Genomic DNA, 21,489 nt, shown 5'->3' on the forward strand with positions numbered 1-21,489 from the left:
GTTCTTGTTGGATTTTCTCCTCCTTAGGTTAAAGGTTAGATACAAAATTTATGGCTGACTGACGACGGCAGATTTTAATGTTTACATACGAGTCTGACGGGAAACAGGAAAGTTAACCAGACACATTTATAAACTCCCAATCTGAGTATGATAAGCTTTGAAAGAAAAAGGAAAATTTTCTACATTATTGTGAACTTCAATAAGGACTACACAGTGTGTGTGTGTGTGTGGGTGCGTGGGCGTGTGTGTGTGTGTGTGTGTGTGTGTGTACGTGGGCGTGTGTGTGTGTGTGATCTCACCCGGTCCTCAGTCTCATCTCCTTCTTCACCTCATTAATCCCAGCTGATTCGCTCCCTGACTGATGTTGTCTGCAAACTCTGTGTTGGGTTGGATTGACCTTTAACCCCACTGGAAGCAGAATTAAAGGAATAACAGTAAGATGTCTGACACAGGGTTCCTTCTTGGTGGTGCAGTAGCAAAGCAGATCACTATGGATCTCTGTGCAGCAAGTCAGGATCGATGCTGACAGCTTGTCTGCTCTGGAAGTTCATCCCTGATATCCGTCCACTGATGATGCAATATCAGGGTTTTGTTGACATGATAAACGTCGTCGCTAGTTTTACACTCCAGGTCTTTAGTGCTGAAGTATTCCTGGTTTCTTTGGGAGTAAAAAGAAATTAATCATCAGCAGCACAAAATTAGAAAAATCTTCTGAGCCTGAATCTTTGGAAGACGACTGATCTGTTCACACCCCTACAGTCTGACACACACTGACTGACTATTGGTGTGTGTGTTGTGTGTGTGTCTGATCTTCAGTGTTGTTTCTGGCAGGAGCCAAATAATCCTGAGGACAACGTGGTGAGAAGCCTGATCCTCCAGGGTGAATCCAGCTCCGTCTGGCTGAGACACCTGGAGGATTTGATGGACGGCCCCCAGTTCAGGATTAAAAAGTCAAAAGTGTGGACATTTATTTTGGAGCCGTCTGCGTCTGGTTAATGAGGTCAGTGGCTGCAGCCAAGAATATAAACAAGTAAAAAGGCCTGAAGCTGTTTCAGACACACAGAGGAATGAAAAAAACATGTTAAGCAACTTACAGAAGCAAGTATTTCTTTTAGTCAAAATCTTACAAAGAAATCAGCAAAGTTTATGTGATGTTGTCCCTTAGGTCTGCACAAGAGAAACAGCTGTTAGTTTCAGGGCAGAGAATAAAAATACAAAGAACTCATATTTGGTCTTAAATAAAAAATTCAAACATTCAGTTGTAAAACTTTTAAATTACCAGAAACACCATAAAAAGGACCAAAAATGTTTCTCTGTAATATTTAGATGAAGGTTTTCCTTTAAAGCATCAAGAGACACATGGATCATCTCACTGTCCGCGACGCCATCAATCTGAAGAACAGAAGATTTACATTTTACCTGGAATGAGGAACATGTGCTACCTGAAACCCAAGACTGAGATGAATCAAACTGTGGATCTCTCCGTTTTCTCTTTCGTCTTCAGCCACCACTTCAGTAGAGCTCATTCAGAGTGGCATGATGGCTGAAAAATAAATAATCTTAAAAATACACTATGAGGCTCTGAGCAGACAGGATACTCAGGTCTGTGGTGGGATGAGAGATGCTTTGATTCACCGTTTCTGGGCTCCAGCCTGATATCTAGTAATCCCATGTAGACACTCTGCAGAGTATTCACCAGGAGGCAGATATGTAGCAGTGAGTAATTTAACAATACGGGATCAGAAGGGAAGATGGAGGCTGATAGTAGGTGGGGATATTTTCAACAGTCTGGACTCCTGACTGCGAGGCAAAACTAATAAAGAAAGAAGATATGATGCTGCTTAGGTGCTATCTGGTTAGCAAAAGCCATGGTAAGTAGGAACCGTGTGGGAGAACAAAAAAACAAAGATCAGGATCTGTAAAGCATCTCCTTCTTCAGTGAACACATCCGTCCTTAACTGTCCTCTGAGTCCTGCTTCTGACTTTCACAGAGAAAACCGTCAGCCGTATTTCCAAATGTTTGGATCAGCGTTGCGGAAGTAGGCAGACAGGTGGGAAAAGAGGCATAAACTACCAACGAGGTTTCATTAAAGTCTGTGGACTGGAGCAAAAATAACCATTTCTTCATCTAAGGCCTCAAATACCCAATAGCACAGCCAAACGAGCTGGAGAATGAGAGAACTGACCTCAACAGCAGAAAGGCAGAAGTTTATGTTGGAGACAAAAAGAAACACCAGATCTATTAGAGCTGAAGCCTCTAATGGATCTAGAAAACATCACATCCAGTTGGCTCAGCTGGAAGGACAGGTCTGACGCGGAACCAGACACCCCGAGTTCTGACTCCATCATACAAAACATCCAACTTTCCAGCAGCATCTCATCTGCTGTAATGGTCCAGAGTGGCCAGAAATCGTCCAACCGCCTGGTGAAACTGCTCCAGTGTTCCCTTAGTAACCACGTTACTGCGACTAGACAATGACGAGAGACAAAGTCGTGCATCTGAGGTCAGATCCGACTCCTCAGTCTCTTCTACTGCAGGAGCGGCTCCGCTTCCTTCATCAGTCCTCATCATCGTCGTCTCTGGTGGAAACCTGGTGAAAGGAGCGAGTGAGGCCGTCAGTGTGTTCAGCACTCCAACATACCACAGACCCAGGAACATCTGCTGAGCTACTTGTTGCTCCTCCACCTCCACTTACTGAGGAATTTCTCCTCTGTGAGCAAACACTTTATTTACTGTTCAGGAGGCTTTCCAAGCTTCTGTCCATGACGCATTCATGGCTTTTAAACTTTGAGCAGAACACCTCTGTCCCCACAGTGAGGCAACGCTGCTGCTGCTGGCTGATTTAAAATCTGTCCCGTGGAACAAAAATAAATAAATAAATAACAGAGATTGGAGCTGGAGCCAGAAAGACTTCATTCAAAGCAGAGAGCGATCCAGTTCCAAACCGCAGCCTGATCTCGTGAAGTTTCTCACATCAAACCTGCTGCTACTGCTTTCATGAAGAATTCAGAAAAGGTCAGGAAGCTCCAGAATCTGAGAAAAGATGAATGAATGGAGCTGCTTCCGACAGAGTAGTATCTGTGTCCCATCTCCTCCTACAAGCTTGTGTTTGCCTCCAGAAACAGCCTGAGGCTCCAAATCCACACAGAAAGGCATGAAGAAAATCAGAGGAAAAACTGTAACTCTACCTGGGAAGGACAGATCCAACAACATTCCAGTGAGAGCAAACTGGAAGAGAAACTGGACGTCCATCGTCATGTTTGTCAGAAAACCTCAGAGTGTTGTGGAGGACCTCTTCAGGCTAAAGTTAGAACATCTCAAAGACTTTAAACCATCAATGGACTCTTCTGTGACCAAAGCAGGAAGAACAACAAAAAGCGTTGAGCTTCCATCACCGACGAGGAGAAATGGTCGAGGACAAGGAGCAGCATCTCAAACACCGACCAGGGAGGATTTAGGATTCCGGCCTGGATCAGAGGAATGCAGGAAGCAGAAGGTGAGGTAAATGAAGAGGTGAGCTGTTGGAAGAGGGACAGGTCTGGAGATCACCAAGCTTATCAGGTTTTCTGTTTCAACATCCTTCAAGGAGGATCAGAAACTCTACTTAATGTTCACTGGCCAGAAAAGTTCCAGTCAGCCCAGTGGATAATCTTTCTCCTGGTCCAGTTTCTACCTCTACCCAACAGAGGTACCAGTGTCATATTTCTGTTGATCCACCTAGGTCAGATTCAGAACACCGCATCAAGGCGCCACTGCCTAGTAGAACGGATCCGATTCAGGAGACAGGAAGTGGTCGATCACAGACAGACCTGCAGGGCTGCAGCAGGAAAAGCTAAGAGATGATCCATTTACTCAAACAGGATGAGAGGAAAAGCTGGGATTTGGGTTTCGTTCTGTCACAGCAGATACAGTTACAGGTTTTTGGCTTAATAGCAACTGGTTCTGGACACGAAAGACATCCTGCAGATGGCGCTGATGTTCACCTCCAGCCCAGTGAACTAGTCAGAACAGTATGAATGAGTGAGGCATCAAGTGAGCCCACGTTTAGTCAGAACACAACATTGGATATTTCTTTGACATCAGTGATTAAGCCATATTCCACTATGTAAATATTTTTTCTGCTCTATAAAAGCCAGTAGTTCGGAGGCTGGACATGTGGACGTTAAACCCAGCATATTTCCGTAACCAGGACCCAGTGCAGACAAATCTGGACCTCAACATGCTCCTTATTTTTGGTAGAATGAGCCTGGACAGGTTGAGAGCTAATTACAAACTGGCAGAAGGTCCAATAAATGAGAAGGAAAGTAAAACAGATCAGCTAGCCAAACAGTGACGACAGCCTCATCACTGAGACAGGACACATAATTTCCTCCTGGAGCTTCTGAGAAAAAAGACAGAAGCTACGTCCTTTCTATACTGCCATAGAGGTTCTGGATCCTGGGAAACCAGGACAAAGTCAGAATCCTGAAAATACAATATAAGGTTTCAGATTGCAACGTATGGATTTACTGTATGAAACAATGCAATGAGAGAAGATTCACTCGTGTCTTCACCTGAATGTAAGAACAGTAGATTGAACTGCTTCATTCTAGTGGGAGATGAAGACCTCAGAGCTTCAGCAACATCAGGAGGGATTTTCTCTATTTTTCTGTGATAAACTGGAAGCAATAACTAAATTCCCACAAGAAAATCCTGTGGTTCATTTGCAGGAGAACAGTACAACTGGGGGCGTGAACTGGAACTGGATCAGTCATTCAGTCTGCCTGGCACCCAACAGCTACAGACTGAAAATGAGCTGAAAACTGTCTCAACTTTCCACTTGGGTCCACGAATCCCCAGCAGCAAGGTGAGCCATCATTAAAGGTCTGCAGCACTTTGTGAAGAACAAACTGGAAAGGCCACATCAATGATGCAGAGGAAGAACGAAGCAGGAGCCAAGCCTATTAGCAGCTAACAGGAGAGGGATTTATGGCAAGCAGACCGACCACAAAATGAGGGATCTCAGATCTCTGTCTAAAGGCTGCTGACAGAAACTTGGTCAGAGGAGAGAGTTCCACCTGAGGCAGGTGGAAACTGAACACTGCTTTAGATTTCCTGTGGAGTTTTCTGGAGTGAGAGCTTGGCAACAGAACAATGAGTGAGGAGAAATTTAGAAAATGTTTCCTTCACTGACCTGCGTTCATCAAGAGAGGCTATATTGATCTAGCTATACTACCTAGCTCTCCGCAGCAGAGCTCCCATTTCCTGCCAGTTGTATTCCTGAAGTGATGAAAAGTCTGGCAAACAAGGAGAAATGATGATCCTCCTGTCCTGCTGAGAGACACTGGAAAGAAGGCATAATTTCATCTGGATTAAATAATCTGATCCCAAGGCTCTGTTAGAGTCTCCAGTAGCATGACAGGGGTCCAGGATCAGGCACGCGTCCTCATCAGGGACTGAATGCTGTCCTCTCTCCATCTCCATCACCTCCTCTGGTTCTTGACCTCCAGACAGAAGCAGCAGAACCTGAGGAGCCTTTCTGAAGCAGGTGAGCGTTTCCATGACAGGAAATCTGTCAGATATACAGGATATGTTTTCTCTGCAGAGTTCAATTTTGCAAACTATCCCAGTTGCTGCCTTGACTATTAGCAGCTGGAACCTGTGGAGGTTTGGTGGCAGAGCGTAAGAAGGATAGTTAAGGTTTTATTAAGGGTGCGTTGCTGACATTAGTCAGGTTCTCTTGACTGGTGTTTCTGAGTGACTGCTGCTCCCTACTGTAAACTGAGATGGTTAGATTGGTGTGTACTTTACATTCTGGAGTCCTGAACATTAGGTTGATTTGCAGACATCTGTTTTACATCTCAGTAGCAGGTTAGAAGCAAAGGAAACAGAGTTCTGTCTGTCTCAATCAGAATCATCTTCAACTTTGCTTCAAATGAGCTAAAGGAAGAGAAGAACGTGAAGAGCAAACAGAGTCCAGTTTTGATGAAAAGCACAAAATGTTTAATATTCATAATTGCAACCACAGACAGTAATTTTTGGGAAGCAGAGTTGTTTGCTTGCAGTTTTGAGTTACCAAAGTAGAGTATCTGGTCTGAGAAGGTCCGACAGAAGAACTCGGATTCCTCTTCAAAGAACATCTCCTAATAATCATGCGCGATCAGGAAGCCAGACTGAACCCAGGAGCTCCACCCTCGTGTCTGGCCGAACATCTCAGAAACAAAACCCGACCTTCATTAGTCTCACCATGCGCTCTGAACCACGCCGTGTTTTCTTTGGGACCTGAGAGAACCACAGCCTGAATGTGAACAGGCCCGGCCCGTCATTATCTGTGTTCAAGCTGCCTTACTCTGAGGCCATCCATAACAATCTGGTTTCCTCAAGACCCACCATCAGGGTTCTGACTGAACCGTTCTGAGACAGACCATAAGTCAGAGTCTTTTACATGCTCACGCTGCCACGTTACAACCCTGGATCCTGAACAAACGCTTTCTTCAAAGAGACCATTGAGAAAGGATGTGGAGTTTTCTCCTCCAGTCGTCTCTGACATAATATAAACCTTGTGGCTGCAGACAGAGAGAAACCAATGGGCAAAATAACTGTAATAGAATATGAAAATGGTGATTGATATTCTTTCAAAACATAAGACAACATGCAAAGACTGAAGTCAGGAGTAACGCAGCTGGAGATGTTTTGTTTGTAATTCTGTTGGTCAATTGGTGAATCAGAGGTAAAATAATCTGAACATGGGAGGGGATTTGCTGCAAATGAAGTTTAATTTATGTAATTATTTTGTTTCTGAAGGATAAAAGGCTACTGCTTACTAATAGCCAAAACCTCCATGAGGATGAAATCAGGACAGGAAGTCAGAATGAGTTGCAGAAGTTGGTCTCCAGGAACATAAATATACTAAATCCACTCTTCACATTGGGTTTTGGTAAAACGTTTAGTTATCAGTTAGAAATGCTTTGGGACCAGAAGAATATAGATTTTATAAACATTTGAAAAGACTTGAGAGAATGTGAAGGGCCATTTCCTCAGTAAACACTTTTACAAAGTTCAATGGAGTTTGGCTTTTATTTAAATGAGATGATTAGTTTTTCCCTTTACCTTCAGTGAGTTTAAGGCTCTCGACCTTAACATGCTGGGCTCTGGATGGCTCACATGGGACACAGCCGGGTTGGCAGGACATTCAGCTGAACCAAGAGTTCATCATGAAAACAGGAGGTGTGAGGAGAGACATGCAGAGTTGAATATTTACAACATTCATGCAGCGTGAAGCTCTGCAGTACAGCACAGGAATAGCCGGAAAATGGGAAAAGCGAAAACAGAAACAACATAGAGTCTGTCTCATAAATATTGAGTGCTTATGGCAGCAGGAGCTAGCAGTGAACTGATGAACTGATGAGATTGGATAGAGAGCAGGTGAGCTGATTGGCTGAGTGGAAGCAGCTGAGTGGGAAATTGAGACGACTGAGGTAATCTAGTGGGAGAAGCTAACCCACAATAACAGGAAAACTAAACCATGACTATGCAGAACATAACACCACACAACATAGAACATAGAAAAGTACCTTTTGATGATAAAATTTAGATTTGGGACTTGATTTGATGTTTCAGAGACTGCAGAGTCCTCCCTGCCCCCAACCCCTGACCTCAACCACAAAGCCCCTTGTTTCTCAAATGCGTTGAAGCTGAGGTGCAGGAGGGTCTAACAGAGTGGGACAGTGTAGGTGCTAAACTGTCTTTTAAATATTGCTTTAATGACAGATCAAAAGAAGAGATACACAGGACAGAGAACAGCACAAGATCATCTATAGATGGGTTAGATCAATGTTGGTCAATGTTGGTGTGATTAATCCCAAAATCCCCATTCCTATTTGCTGACCTGAGATGCTGAACGGATCTCTGTTCTCTGTGTCAAAAACCAAGTGGATTAATGTTTGTAAGCGGTGCATTATGGGTAACACATCAGCCCCATTATCTGCTTTGAAATAAAGCATGGAAAGAGAGAAAAGAATTGGAGCCACTGTGTTCGGGTTGAACTTTATGAATCAGAGAAAGTCACAGCAAGAGCTGCAGAGGAGCCAAGAGCTAAATAAAGACCAACTTTAACTATCAAAAACCTTTGGACGGGCAAGCATGGAGGAAAGATGGAGGAAGAAGAGGACATGAGGCAGGGAAAAAACCCACTGAGCTGATAAAGTCACTGTGAGGAGACTGGATGATGTGAGGACAGATGTGTGGACACACAGAGACCAAAAGAGAAACTGGACCAACTCTTCACCTCTGAATGGCGAACCAGCTCATTTCTAGCAGCTCTGCTCTGATTTATTTTGACCGGAGTGACCTTAACTGTCTCAGGCAGCTGTTATGTGGACTGGACCTGGCAGTGTCTCACCGTGGACCACAAGGTTCTGTTGTGGCTGGTGGTGGGTCAGCCCAGAGGTCCCGAGACCCAGTTTGACTCTGAACAGGACGGCTGAAACAAACCTCATAGTAATCAGAGGAGCCTGGGCGTCCAAAGCGTCCCGTGCACAGGAAGTGACCACTACATTGCCAAGCAGCACTTCCTGTCTCAGACCCAAACCACAGAACAGGCTGAGAAAAGAACAGCTTCACACAAACCTGCTTTATGGAAAGCATTCAAAGTGAAACAAATCAAGTGTGATCCATCAAGTCAACAGCAGCGTACTGTAAGGTGTTTAAAAGACAGAAAAGACTGGAACTAATCTAACATAATAAAACTCTGTGTCCACATGACCCACTGGGGACAAATCCATCAGCCTGTCTGCTACTAAAATACATCTGTTGTTGTTCGATGGAGCCACTGATTTACATTCAGAGGAACTTTCTGCTTCATTTACCTCTTACTCAACGTCTGAAGAAAACAAAGTGAAAGAGAATGGAGGCCGACAAGGTAACATGATATCAGAAACAGTTAAAGATAAATGTAACATCAGAAATGGTCATCATCATAAATAACACTTCACTAATGACTGTTTACAGACAGGAAGAGACAGAGAGGGAAAGGACACCGTGGAAAAATTGCTGAACATAAAGAAATGATCACAGCAATGATGAGTTCTGCACAAACAGTCTAGGGAGAAAGAGAGAAACTCAGGCAGACAGCTGGTGGGAGGAGAGGTTGGAACCAGAGGAAGGCTCCAAGTGTTTTAGGGTTCCTTCTTCACAGCCGGAACAGGAACGGACAGGAAGTGTCATCAGTCCACCGGTCCTTCCAACAGCAGTTCTGCTCTGAGTCACACGTTCAGGTATAAAGTAACAGAAGCTGATGAAGTTATTCTGGTTATGCTGTAGTCAGGCTGTAGCAACTCTAGATCATAAAAGAACACGTGGAAAAGGGAAAGAAGAGGTTATCTTACGACTGATACGGCAGAAATTGTTGCTCTATTCAGTCAGTTTTTGCAAGATGCTGGTTCAGCCTCTAAAGAATTGAAAGATTACCTCAACAAGCATTATGGATTGTTCTGGATCCAATCAACCTGCACTACAATGATTGATGGTTATTGTAATGATGCATGTAGAGTTGCCACAAGCCAACTCTACATGCATAAAGCCTGAAAGAGTCTGTTCTCCTTGAGATCATGTTTTATGTGCCAGCATCTTAGCTCCATTCCAGATCAGAAGAAATACAGGCTGCAGGTTCTGTTCACGACCTGAGGACCACATTGTGTTTCAGTTCCAACATTTTAATGATCAAACAGGTGAAGCTGTATTGAAAGCCTCCGATGAGTCCAAAGGAGAAGGAACTGAGAGGGACCTTGATATTTTGCCTCAATCTATGTGGTTTAATTATTCTCCACTCCCAAAGACAGAGTCCTGCATAGGGACTGGTAGGAGACATGGAGACTCTGCAGATTGCCCCTTCAACTTTCATTTGGTGTCAGGATTAGAAACCTTGCAGGTGGCTGGAAGGCCAAGTGTGGCAGTGTTCATCCAAAGTCCTGGTTCTGTTCAGCTGGATGCAGACGTGTCAGTGCCACGCGTCTCTAGAAGGTCTGGAAATGGTCTTGAGACTTCGACTCAACATCCCACAATCTGCTGGTCAAACAGAGACAACATTCTGAGAAGCTGTTTTAAGGTTCTCTGTAATGTACGTGAGCATGTCCAGTCCAACAATAAGTGATTTAATACCCAGCAGAGTTTGGCAGAGCATAATGGAGGAAGGAAGTCATCATGACCCAAGAAGAAGAAGAAGAATTCTGCATATTCAAACAAATAAAGCTCGTCTTTCCCTCTCTGTCTGGTCTTCTCGGGTTTTTTTATTGGATTTTCTATAAACATCTGTCCCCTTTGAATTTTTATTTTTCTGGTTTGTTGAAGTGGAAATTTCTACTCTGATATAGCTGGAAGCAGAGAGCTCTTCCAACAAATCCCAGCGTTTTGGTACAGTATCAGTGTGGCAGTGAGCCGCCTGCTGGCTACTGACCAGGACAAATGTCTGAAGCTCCCAGAGGATCCACCAGCCCCCTCAGCACAGACCAAGTCGGCCCCAAAAACCTCCAAATGTCTCCAACAAGCTGAAAGCGACTAAAGACCAGATGCTCGGGATTCTTTTCCGTTAGGATGGAAACTTTTTTATCCCAGACAGAGAGAAAAACACTTGGACACATTCTTATTCAAACACAGATATTATTCAGATTCATGCTTCTACAAATGCCTTTGTTCTGCACCACAGGACCTGTATGGAGAAGCGACATGCTTAGAAAGGGAGAGTGTTTTGCTGCACCTATGTCTCATTACTCAGTGTCATTATACAGCCATCTCCTTTACCACATCCAGCCGGTGGTTATTAGCATGTCTGCTAAAAGCTTTGTCCCGTTCAAACATTTCCATGTGTCGGCTTTCAGCCTCCTCCTCTGCAGCTGTGCGTGGCTGAAGCGTCCTCACCTTTAACTGCTGCGTGGGAGCCGTAAACCTTGATAGAACCTGCAGGTCCGGCTTGGAATAACACCGCTAGCTTTAATGAGGTTAATAAAAGGCCAACGGGGTTTTTAGAAGAGACAGGGGAAGGTTGGAGCCCGGCTTCATGTGTTCAGGGATCCTATTTATCTCAGCAGGAACCTCAACAATTTACCAAATAAAGACAATGACTATTTATTCAATAAATGAGGCTGCCCTAATGAAAGTCAAGAATATTAACTGCACTTAATTTCAATAGTTAGAATTTTATTCTGGCTTTAGCTTAGAAAGGACTTTTGTGAGAGTTCTTTTGGGGAAATTCACTTATTTTCTTCAGTGTGAGGTTACTTTAGGTCACATCAGGCGATCTGCAGACGGTGGTTGTTCAGTCTCATCGACGTACAATCAAAATTTTCCTGACATGAACATTTTTTGTAATGGTCCTATTGCTTCGGCTGATTTGATTATTGTCCTCTCTTTTACCCTAAGACCTCTACCATAGCCTCCTTTTCTTTATCCTGTTTCTCCTGTTTGCCTGGACATGTCAATGACTCACCACGAGCTTCATGCTCTGATCAGATAAAAATCAAGAAAATAGTTATTAGATGAAGGTCAAAATAGTAACTACTCAAAACTACTTCATAGAACCCTCTTCTAGCACCAACTGGAAACATTCCTTCATGTCTGAAAAGATTAGATTACTTATTTTGATCGGTTTGGTTTCAGAGGGTCAAGATCCCCCGATTCTCCCTCTCCATGACATCTGAGCCACGCCACCAGAAGACTAGAATTTTTATAATATCTTTTTAGAATATATGATCACAGAAGCAGAGGAAATGAAGCCACAAGGAGCCACCGCCCACGTTCCCAGCAGGAGGCGCTCTGACCTCCAAATGGCTTAAAGCAGAAGTTGATAGTCAGGAGGTTTCAGTCAGGAAAATCCGCATTAAAAAACCAAAACAAGTCTAATGAACATCATAAATGTAAAAAAAAAAAAATTACGGAGAGAAAAATATCAGCTGATGAAGATGAGCAGGAAGCAGCAGACAGAGGAGTGGGTTCACCGTCTGGATCTCCCTGAGTGGGAGCCCAACCAAACTGAGCAGAGGCGAAACGGCTCCCTGTCCCTGACCGAGTCCAGAACCGAACTAGAACTGGATCAGAAATCACTGAGCAGCAGCTGTCTGGAGGAGAGGAATGACCTGGAGAGCAGCTGGATCGTTTTCCCGCAGGCTGGTGGGAGGCGGAAGACGGTTTCTGACTTCTGAGTGATGAATCTCCTCACTACGAAATGATTGTGGCATTAAAAGATTGTTTTCTGTGTCTTCTTGTTCCAATCAGGATCAGAGTGTGTTAGATCTTAATAACAGGAAGCACCAAAGTGTCCTGATCAGCTGTACTGGAACCGGTCCACTCAGCTAAACTCTCCCAAACCACCAGAACCTTCATCAGAACAATTCCTAAGCTCTGCAAACTGATCCACTCGGAGGACAGTTTTAACTGGTTATGGTTTTATCAAAGTTTATTTTCTCACTATTTGGTTTCATGTATTAGACTAATCGACACAGACGTCTGCTGTTGATTTAGACCGAACACATTAGAAGGTTTGCTCTTAAATGTGTCCATTTATCTGCTCTCATGTTTTCTCTCCAAATACTCCAGTAATGAGGGTTTTATTGGGATGGATACTGGAATATTATCCTGCTCACGTCTGCCGGTGAAACCAGAGATCTCTGACTAAACAATTATATCAATGGAGATATTATTAGTAATGTTATACATCAACAATTTACCAGTCTGGGTCAGATAAAGTCAGGAACTGTTCTTAAGACAGTATGAATGGTCTTGTGAACATTGTCCTGACCTGCTACAGCTCAACATCCCTGCAGAACCAGGAGCTCCAACCCTGTATTGAAGTTACCAGCCTCCAGATCACGATGCAGCACGATGTAGAAAACATTTTCTCCAACATCGGCGCAGGACATAAAATGGTTTTATGGATTTTAATGACAGTCTGACTGGTGTGAGAGGTCTCTCTTGTCCAGCGTAAGAATCCCATCATGTTCAATGACATGATGATTATCTGACGGAATGAACTGAAAGTCCGATTTAAACTTTTCACAAATATAGTGTTAAATCTCTGATCAAGTGATAAAACCCTGTGAGGCCAGTTTGAATAGTTTGCCTTCTCTTTGCATTTTGGAGCTCTATGTACGACTTGCTTATGATCCACCAGAATAAGATGCCAGTATTTCTGATTCCAGTACAATTTCTTTCCTGATCTTCAGATTCTGTTCATAGTGTTCCGAGACAATGCCAGTAAATCTGCAATCCTAACTGGTGCTCTGGAGTTCTACTTTATAGCCACACATTTCTGCAATGATGAAGCTTCAGTAACTTGGTTAAAGTCTGGAGGCAGCAACACACACTTCATCCATCAGAGCAGAGCTGCTGTGTCCCTTCTGGCAGCTGCTTCACTGATGACAAGCTTGATAAGTTCTGACATCATACTCCCATCCACACGCGTCTCCAAGGAGGAGAAAAAGTTGCTTTGTGTTGCTGGACTGTAAATTTGCAGCGGTTTGTTTCTCATTTACTCAACTCAACACTGAAAACAGACTCTGGGTTATTTCTCAACTGAAGTCAGATGGCCCAGAGTTAAGAAAATCAACTGAAGGCAAATGAGACTGATTCTTCTTGACCGTGAAATGAAATGCCTTCATCTCTGAGCGAAGTGGAACGAGACCCGGTTAAAGTTCCCTATAAAGATGAACTCATCCTTATAAAGTTTACTATAAAGATGAATTTACTATAAAGATGAAGTTTATTATAAAGATGAATACAACCAAAATAAAATTGTGTCTTTTATTTTGGTTGTTTGTGTTCTGGTAACAGGAAAACTAAAGCAGGAAGCAGAACTTCTACAAATTGTCACCTTCCTAAAGTGATGATATTCAAACTATACAGCTGCGTGTTTCTGAAGTAAACTCTGTTATTGAATGAGTTCCTTGCTGAAAGGTCCACACCTGACTCGTCGTCCGGTCCGGTCCGGTCCGGTCCGGTCCGGTCCGGTCCGGTCCGGTCCGGTCCGGTCCGGCTGTGGAAAATGGCAGCAGCCTGTCAGAGTTGTGAGCTGCTGATCAGAAACCCCAGAGAAGACGGGCTTTATGGTCTCTAGAGGCACCTCGTCAAATACTTCTTCATCTACATACATGTATGCTACAGCAGCCTGTCACCATGGAGATGAATATCTATCGTATCTAACAGACACATGCATGTGTTTGTAGCTGAGCCAGCCGCTGACTGAGTGTGTTTGTTCGGCACATTCACACTCGGGGTGTTTACGGTCCAACAGGTTTCCCCCAAAGCTGCAGAACATCCTGCTGTGAACATGAGCCAACCACACCTCGCCTGAACACACACACACACACATTCAGCTTCACACACTTCCTTCAGAGTCCAGCAGAAACAAGGAGAACCTTATCCACTGAGGAGAAGGAAGGAAATGCAACAAGCCTGAGAAAAATCTGACAGACGTGGAAACTAGGGCTGGTCAATATGGCCTAAAATATTGGCCTCAATAATAAATTGATAACATTCGCCTCCCCCTCATCCCCTAAAAATAAAGAATATGATACATCCGCATAAATTCTTCACAGCCAGTGAAATTTATTCCCCTGAACTGGACTGTTTTGTTGTTTTTTTTTTTTGCTGTTAATTCTACTGCCACTTTAAAATGGCAGCATCTGCAGCTGATCCGAGCTAAGCCAGGAAGAAGGAGAAGTAACATTAAAGAAACCTAGATGTAAAGGTTTATCAGTTCGGAACTTATTGTCTGGGTTTAACAAAATAAAAAGGTAAAAAAATAAAAAAATAAAAAAAATAAAAAAAAAAAGCCTTACAATCAAAAGTTAAGGTATGATAATCAAATACAAAACACTGAATTAAACAATATCCACAAAACAACCAGAGATGGAAACCAAAGATCTTAAACAAAACAGGACCAAAACCTAAGGTTAACAACAAACAACAAAACTCTAGTAGCCTACTATAAGCTTACATACAAAGCTCCCCGCAGGGACTATCACAGGTAACAAAGATTTACAGAAGCTCACACAAAGACAATGCAGTATACCACAGTCAAACACCCAGCAAAGTGGCAAGCTGTCTCAGTAAAGAATCAACACCTTCTCCCAGGAAGTCTTGGGTTTAAAAAGGGGGGCCTCATCAGGGATTGGTGGAGCTCATAATTGGTGAGCCAATCAGCTCTGCTGTAGACCTCAGGGAGTGGCACAGGAGGATTAGGGCTGCTCCTCTCTTTCTCAACCGAGACGACCATGGGGCAGCTTGACCTCCCCGTGTTGTAGAGCTCATCTCGTGGTCGCTCGTCTGGTGAATTTACCCCAAACTTTCTATGCACTTACTTTTCACATTAAAACTCATGTCGCATATTGATACCATCATAATCTTCCCTTTTCTTGGGTGACCAAATGTCCAGGTTTTTAATTGCTTCTGAAAGGAGCCATTAAACTGATTTGCAGTTTGCAAACCTCACCGTCTCAAACCTGACAGCCACTGAGCTGCTGCCAAGAGAACTGACCCATGTTAAATCAGCTCAGTGTTCCCCAGAGAGACTCTGCACGGTTCTGTTGTAAACTTGGTGATTGGAAGGACAGACTTGGAGAAAGACAGAGGACAGAGGACATGAAGAGTGGAGCAGTTTAATAGCCCTCTAATATCTGTTGGTCACTTTTAGTTTGACCACATAATCTTCAGTCTGAGGAAGGATTTGTCATTTCTGGTGGAGCTTTCTGAAGGTCAGGAGGAACGGTGCCGGTTCAGGAACACCTGGGACTTTTAACAAGACCCAACAGGCTCATGATGGACGAGCTTAGAGAAACATTCTCCACCCTCATCACGCTCCAACGGTGTCTGCTCAGATCACACAGGATCAGATGGTCACTGGGGAAGTAAAGTCACTCTGCCATGTGGTATAAAGATGAAAGACGATGAACTGGACTGAGATATTTCTTCTTCTTCTCATTCAGATCTTGACTTCAGATTGTTCTGTCACCATCCAGTGGGAAGTTTCTTTACTGCAGGGAAATATGTCTTAATTGGGACACAGTTTCTACCTGACCAAAGTCAGCAGATCCCATCTGTTCCTGCTTAACCTGGATGTGTGAAATACAAGGTCTGATCAGTATTTTAAGAGAAAATAGCTCCAGGTGGTGGATGGATAGATGGGACATGGGGACCACAGAGGTGTAGGAAACTGTTTTTCTTCCTCACTTTTCCAAAACAAGCCTGTCCATCCAACCGAGGAGCAACATGGGTGGAGGTGTTCGGCTCTCAGCTGGATATTCTTAAAGTTCTTCTGGCATCAACAAGGTCAGGAGGTGAAGCACTGACAGGCAAATGAGCTGCAAGACCTTTCTGAAAGAGCCAATCAATTCAAAGCCCTGCTCCAAAACTTCACATCAGTTTTATTATTCAGTCTGTTCCTGTTTCTCTCCATGGACAGGTCAGAGGAATGACGAGTGTTCAAAGCAAAGGGCCAAAAGACAATTAGAGCCTCATCAGGGAAGCTAAAGGAGCAGAAAAAACATGTCAAGTTGTGAGATGTTTCCAGGGATCCCTGAGTAGAACGGTTCCATGTTCACGTTATGGTCATCTAGGCCTTGACAGGAGGAGCAAGAACTGGACGAAGGAGAGGTGAATGTTTCCAGTCAGAGCCATTAAAATTTCTCCAAGACACCATCATTTATCCAGCCTCAGATGACTGGAAGACCTGCTACTGCCGGTGGATTGATGCAGGTCAGAGGAATGCTCTGGAGAGCTTCAGAGTCTGCAGATCAGCTTCAGCCTCATTATTTTACAACAGGGTTGCTGGAGTCCCTGCGACAGACTGGCGACCTGTCCAGGGTGAACCCCACCTCTCACCCGGAACGTTAGCTGGGGATTGGCACCAGCAACCCTCCTGACCCCACTAGTGAGAAAGGGTGTAAAGAAAATGGATGGATGGATGGATGGATGGATGGATGGATGGATGGATGGGTTGCTGGAGTCCGGTTCTCGAGAGCTACCATCCTGCAACTTTTAGAATGTTTCATGAGGAAATATTAGATACCTGCTCAGAATCATTCCCGAAGTTTTTTTTTTGTTTTTTTTCCATCAATACTATATTAATGTCGAACCCATAATTCAACAAAATATGTTTGCTAACTTTAATCTCAGATCAAAAGACAATTATCTGTCAGTGTTTCTGTTACGAAATGTAAAATAAAATCTGAGCGTTTATGAAACTTTCTGGTGACGCTCAGTTGCAAACGCTTTACGGTGTTCTGTTCACCGGGTCGTTCTGTTCACCGGGCCGTTCTGTTCACCGGGCCGTTCTGTTCACCGGGTCGTTCTGTTCACCGGGTCGTTCTGTTCACCGGGTCGTTCTGTTCACCGGGTCGTTCTGTCGTTGTTAGTCTCGGTGCTTAAAACCAGACAGTACTCATTCCATTCAGAGGTTTATTCATTGTTGTTAGGAACCAACCATTTATGGAAGAAATTTTACACGAGAAAAAAATCTGAGAACACAAGGAGATACATACATGGTCATTGGATTGAACATCCAGTCTTCATCTGAATAAACAAATATATTAGTAAATAATAAAAACAGATGGTTACAACTTCCATTGCTTTGATATAAATACAACAAAGTCGTCTTGATTCCGTTTCATCTCTAAGTATCCTGATTTACTGTGTGATGCTACAATATCCATAATGACTCCTCTGTTGTCAGGGGAACAAGGTTCTCCCAGTTAGAGCATCAGTTCTGTTCAGGATCACAGACGATGACTTCAGTTCATCGATACAGAACCTTTTCATTTACAAAATGATTGGAATGAGCCTCATTGTTTGTCCTCATTTCACCTCCTCCCTGGTTTATTTACTGTCGACCCTAACAGGGTTCTGTTGGCTGGCCGTAAAATAATACAGACAGATCGTGGTTCTTATATTGTACCACCAGATGAACTAATGTAACTTTGTCACTCGTTAGTTTGACTTTCCTTTATCACTTTGTTAAAACACATTCCCAACCGGGAACTCTTTGAAACATTCAAACACCAGAAACTGCAAAACGGTGCAGCTCAATTCTTTCTTGAGGTCTCTGATCGCAACAGTTTGAGCGTCAGAAAATCTAAGACGGCGATACTTCTGAACTTATGTCCACTATGACCCACATGAACAGAACCTGTTTATACTGGAAGAATGAGAGGGGGAGGGGGAGTTTTGATCCAAAACAGAACCAGTTGACATATCCAGGCAACAATCACATACAATATGCTTAAGGCTATAGTGGTTCATATAAACACCTGGTCTAAGGAGCAAAGTCAAGGTTACAGTGAAGCTTCACTGTTGCTGACTTTTACTTTATAGCAATCAGGTTCTGTTCGTTGTAGATCTGGACAATCAGAGAGCTGATCTGCTAAAACAAACAAAGGCACTTTGGAGAATACAAAATTTGTACCAGTAAAAATAGAAATAAAAAAAAGAGTAATAACATTATAAAAGTTTCTAATTTTAAGAAAAAGAAGGTCAGGAAATCTTGTAGACATTGTCAATAAGAACAAATACTGACAGTTTTCAAATCGAAACGCCTTTCTTTTCCTCCCGCACAAGTTGTTCCTTTGTCAGGGTGAGTTTATTTGGCCTCTGTTTGCTGAGCGAGGAATGTTTGCTGCTTTGCGTAGACGGATAACGTCAGAGCTAAAACCTCAGCAGCAGCCGAAGGTTTTTTAACAGTCTTCACCTCAGCTATATGGGAGGACTTCTGGATGATGCAGCTGGTTGTCCCGGAGACGCTGTCCTTCCCCTGAGCCAAGTTGGTCAAGGCCATGGCGGCGTTGATCTCCTTCCAGTACGTCTCATCTTTGGCCTTCACCTTCACCTTCTGCGTCGCTGCGACGCCACCGTTGCCCCTGGCGACCGGCACAACACGCACAGAGAGAACAAAACACAGAGCGTTACAGCTCACGTTCAGCTGGTGATTGGACACAGGATATCTGGGGAGAGAAGGTCGACTCACTTGTCATGTTGACTTGATCCATGGTCTGTGGCTTCTGAAAGCAGAGAGAGAAAAATTCAGGAGACTTTCTGGGTCAGAACACCAGGACACTCTAGTAAAAGAGATTTTTAATCTCAAGTTTGTTTTATCCTGGTTAAACAAAGGCTGATGATGAGAACTTGCATGTTCAGCAGATTAGTGGATGGGTGTGCGTGTGTGTGTGTGTGTGTGTGTGTGTGTGATTTTTGACTTGTGTTTTGTTCTCTCAGTGGACACCGTGTCCTCAGCAAACATGTGCTGCTCTGGTTTCTGTCTTTATTTAAGATGCTGAAGGAAAAAATCACATTTTAGCAAAAAGGCTTCAAGCGTAAAGGTGACTGATAGGATGGAGCTGAAAGATGTTTCTTATGACTCATAAAGTCCATGGATGTAATATTTAGTTGGAAAACAAATGGAGCCCAGCCAGCATAATTGAGCCGTCTGAAGAAATCAGATCGAAAAAGACGGAGCGAAACAGATCTGAGAGGGAACGAAAAGGCAGTGAGTGAGTCAGGGGGAGAAAGATGGCCGCCTGTTGGCTTTCCTCCCCCCTCCTCAATGGGACCAATCTCCATCTCATCTGTGAAACATTAGTGAGGAACAGCAAAGTCATTAAACAATGAAAGTAAAGTTGTCTTTATGGCAGCCAGAGTGTTTACTTCAGCTGTTTACTGAGAGTTCTTGGTGTTTTGAAGCCTCAACCTGTCTTCTGTCTCACGTCCAGCCTTCACTCAGATCTGTCCAGCAGTGAAAATGACAACACAAGCTTGAAGTTTCATGAGGCATTAAAAGACAGCAGAACATCTGGACTTTCTAGTTGTGCAGCCTCCAGGCGCTTTCCTGAAGTTCACTAAACATTTAAGTAGTTTAGTCTTTACCAGCTAGAGACGACTGGATGAGCAGAAAATGTTCAAAAGAGGAAAATTACCTGAAAGTTTCTATTTAGTCCAGAGGTATTAAGAGTGTCAGACGTACAGCAGGTCGTCTTTGTTCAGAACAAATCCCTCACACAGGGAAACCCGTCTTCTACAACCTCACTCTGCTCCTCCTGCATGTCAGTCGGTCCTTTCTCCTGAGGAACATTTTCATCTTCACTGCATCTTTTCTTATAAATATAAAAGTCCAACATCATATGAAAGCCAAAACATTAAACTGCTCTGATTTTACAACTTTATCTTGGTCACCTCTCTTTCTGCTTTAAAAGCCTCCAGAGTTTCCAAACATCCTGATCCACTGATCTCATCTCTGCAGCTCCACCAGCCTCAGACTCTCCATCTCCTCGCTGCTCTTCTGTCTGCTTCCCATGCAGTCTGAGCCATGATGACAGGACAAGGCCTGAGACGCTCGGGGCTGATACGGCCCTGATTAGGAAATGTCCCGCTAGTTTTCTGGTTCCTTTTTGGATTCTTCCACAGAGCGGAGCCTGACCTCACTCACCACAGTTCTCTCTTTAGAAGAAGAGAAGGAATGTGTGAGAGGGAGATGAGGATGTGATAACCCAGAGTTACAAACCACTCAGTTTTAGTTCAGGTTGTAGTTTGACAGAAATTTCCAACAATATCCTCACATTCCTGTCTGTCCACAATTCCCTGCTGTGCCGTCTTTTCCTCTGCTGTTGACCTGCTTTATCTGTGAGTCTCTATTTCACTGACGTTCCCTCGGTCTCCATCCTCTGTCCTCCATGTGACCCGAGGTGTTCTGGAAACCTCCTGAGTTCATCTTAAGTGATCAAGGCTGACTCAGTTGGACCTGCACAGACAGCTCTCACCTCAGCAGATGAATGAAAAAAGCTCATATTTCCTCTGAAGCAACTGATGAGGAATAGAAGGAAGCTGGTAGCTGGCCCATCTGAAGCGCAACCACAGCTTTTTTTTTTCCAAACATGGCAACATGCAGCCTCTTTGGAGACTCAACCAGAAACACCTGAGGAGTCCAAAGTTCTTAGACTGAGCCTAATTTCATATTTGTGAATAAACAGAACAGTAACTGTGTGAATTACTGATAGCCCAATAGGGGTTATATGACTAAACTCTGTTGATTAGAAAATAAAATTGTTGTTTGACATGCTGCTGTCCTACACCAGATGAGACTGCAGAAGACTGATCATCCTCCACCAGGAGCTTTTATTACAGCTTTCTCTGAAACATTCCCAGGAATGATCAACCCGTGTTGGTGGCAAATAAAACGCTCACATTAGGGTGGAAAAAAAAAAAGCGGTAACCACAGGGAAACATTACTCACATTTGTAAGTGTTTACATGTGGACAAAAGCAGCCTTTTTTGGGGATCTGGAGGCCAAATGACATGTTTGTGAAGGACTAACTGCATCATTATGTTGCCCTTGTTCACATTGGGAACTCAGCTGCCCTCTGTGTGTCCTGACTGGGTTACACCTCTGCTCTCTGGTGGTGAAGCTCTCTTTTTCCTCCATCCCGTGGGAACACAGAGGCTACCTATTGTTCTACAGCCGACCCGACATTTAAAAT

General features: G+C 43.7%; 2 protein-coding genes across 8 annotated transcripts in view; both read right to left on the reverse strand.

The window, feature by feature from the left end:
• The window catches only part of LOC122824145 (homeobox protein Mohawk-like), a 151,071-nt gene that overhangs the window by 82,915 nt on the left and 46,667 nt on the right, over positions 1–21,489 (reverse strand). The window lies entirely within an intron of this gene.
• The window catches only part of LOC122824144 (homeobox protein Mohawk-like), a 51,449-nt gene continuing 47,371 nt past the window's right edge, over positions 17,412–21,489 (reverse strand). For all 7 annotated transcript variants that reach the window (XM_044104391.1, XM_044104390.1, XM_044104392.1 and 4 more), the window contains 2 exons: positions 18,987–19,020; positions 17,412–18,879 (listed from right to left, as the gene is read on the reverse strand). In XM_044104391.1, the coding sequence (XP_043960326.1) occupies positions 18,603–18,879; positions 18,987–19,020 (311 nt within the window). In that variant the 3' untranslated portion in view covers positions 17,412–18,602. The remainder of the gene's footprint in view (positions 18,880–18,986; positions 19,021–21,489) is intronic.

The sequence above is a fragment of the Gambusia affinis genome, linkage group LG21 (genome assembly GCF_019740435.1).
Source record: "Gambusia affinis linkage group LG21, SWU_Gaff_1.0, whole genome shotgun sequence".
Lineage (NCBI taxonomy): Eukaryota > Metazoa > Chordata > Actinopteri > Cyprinodontiformes > Poeciliidae > Gambusia > Gambusia affinis.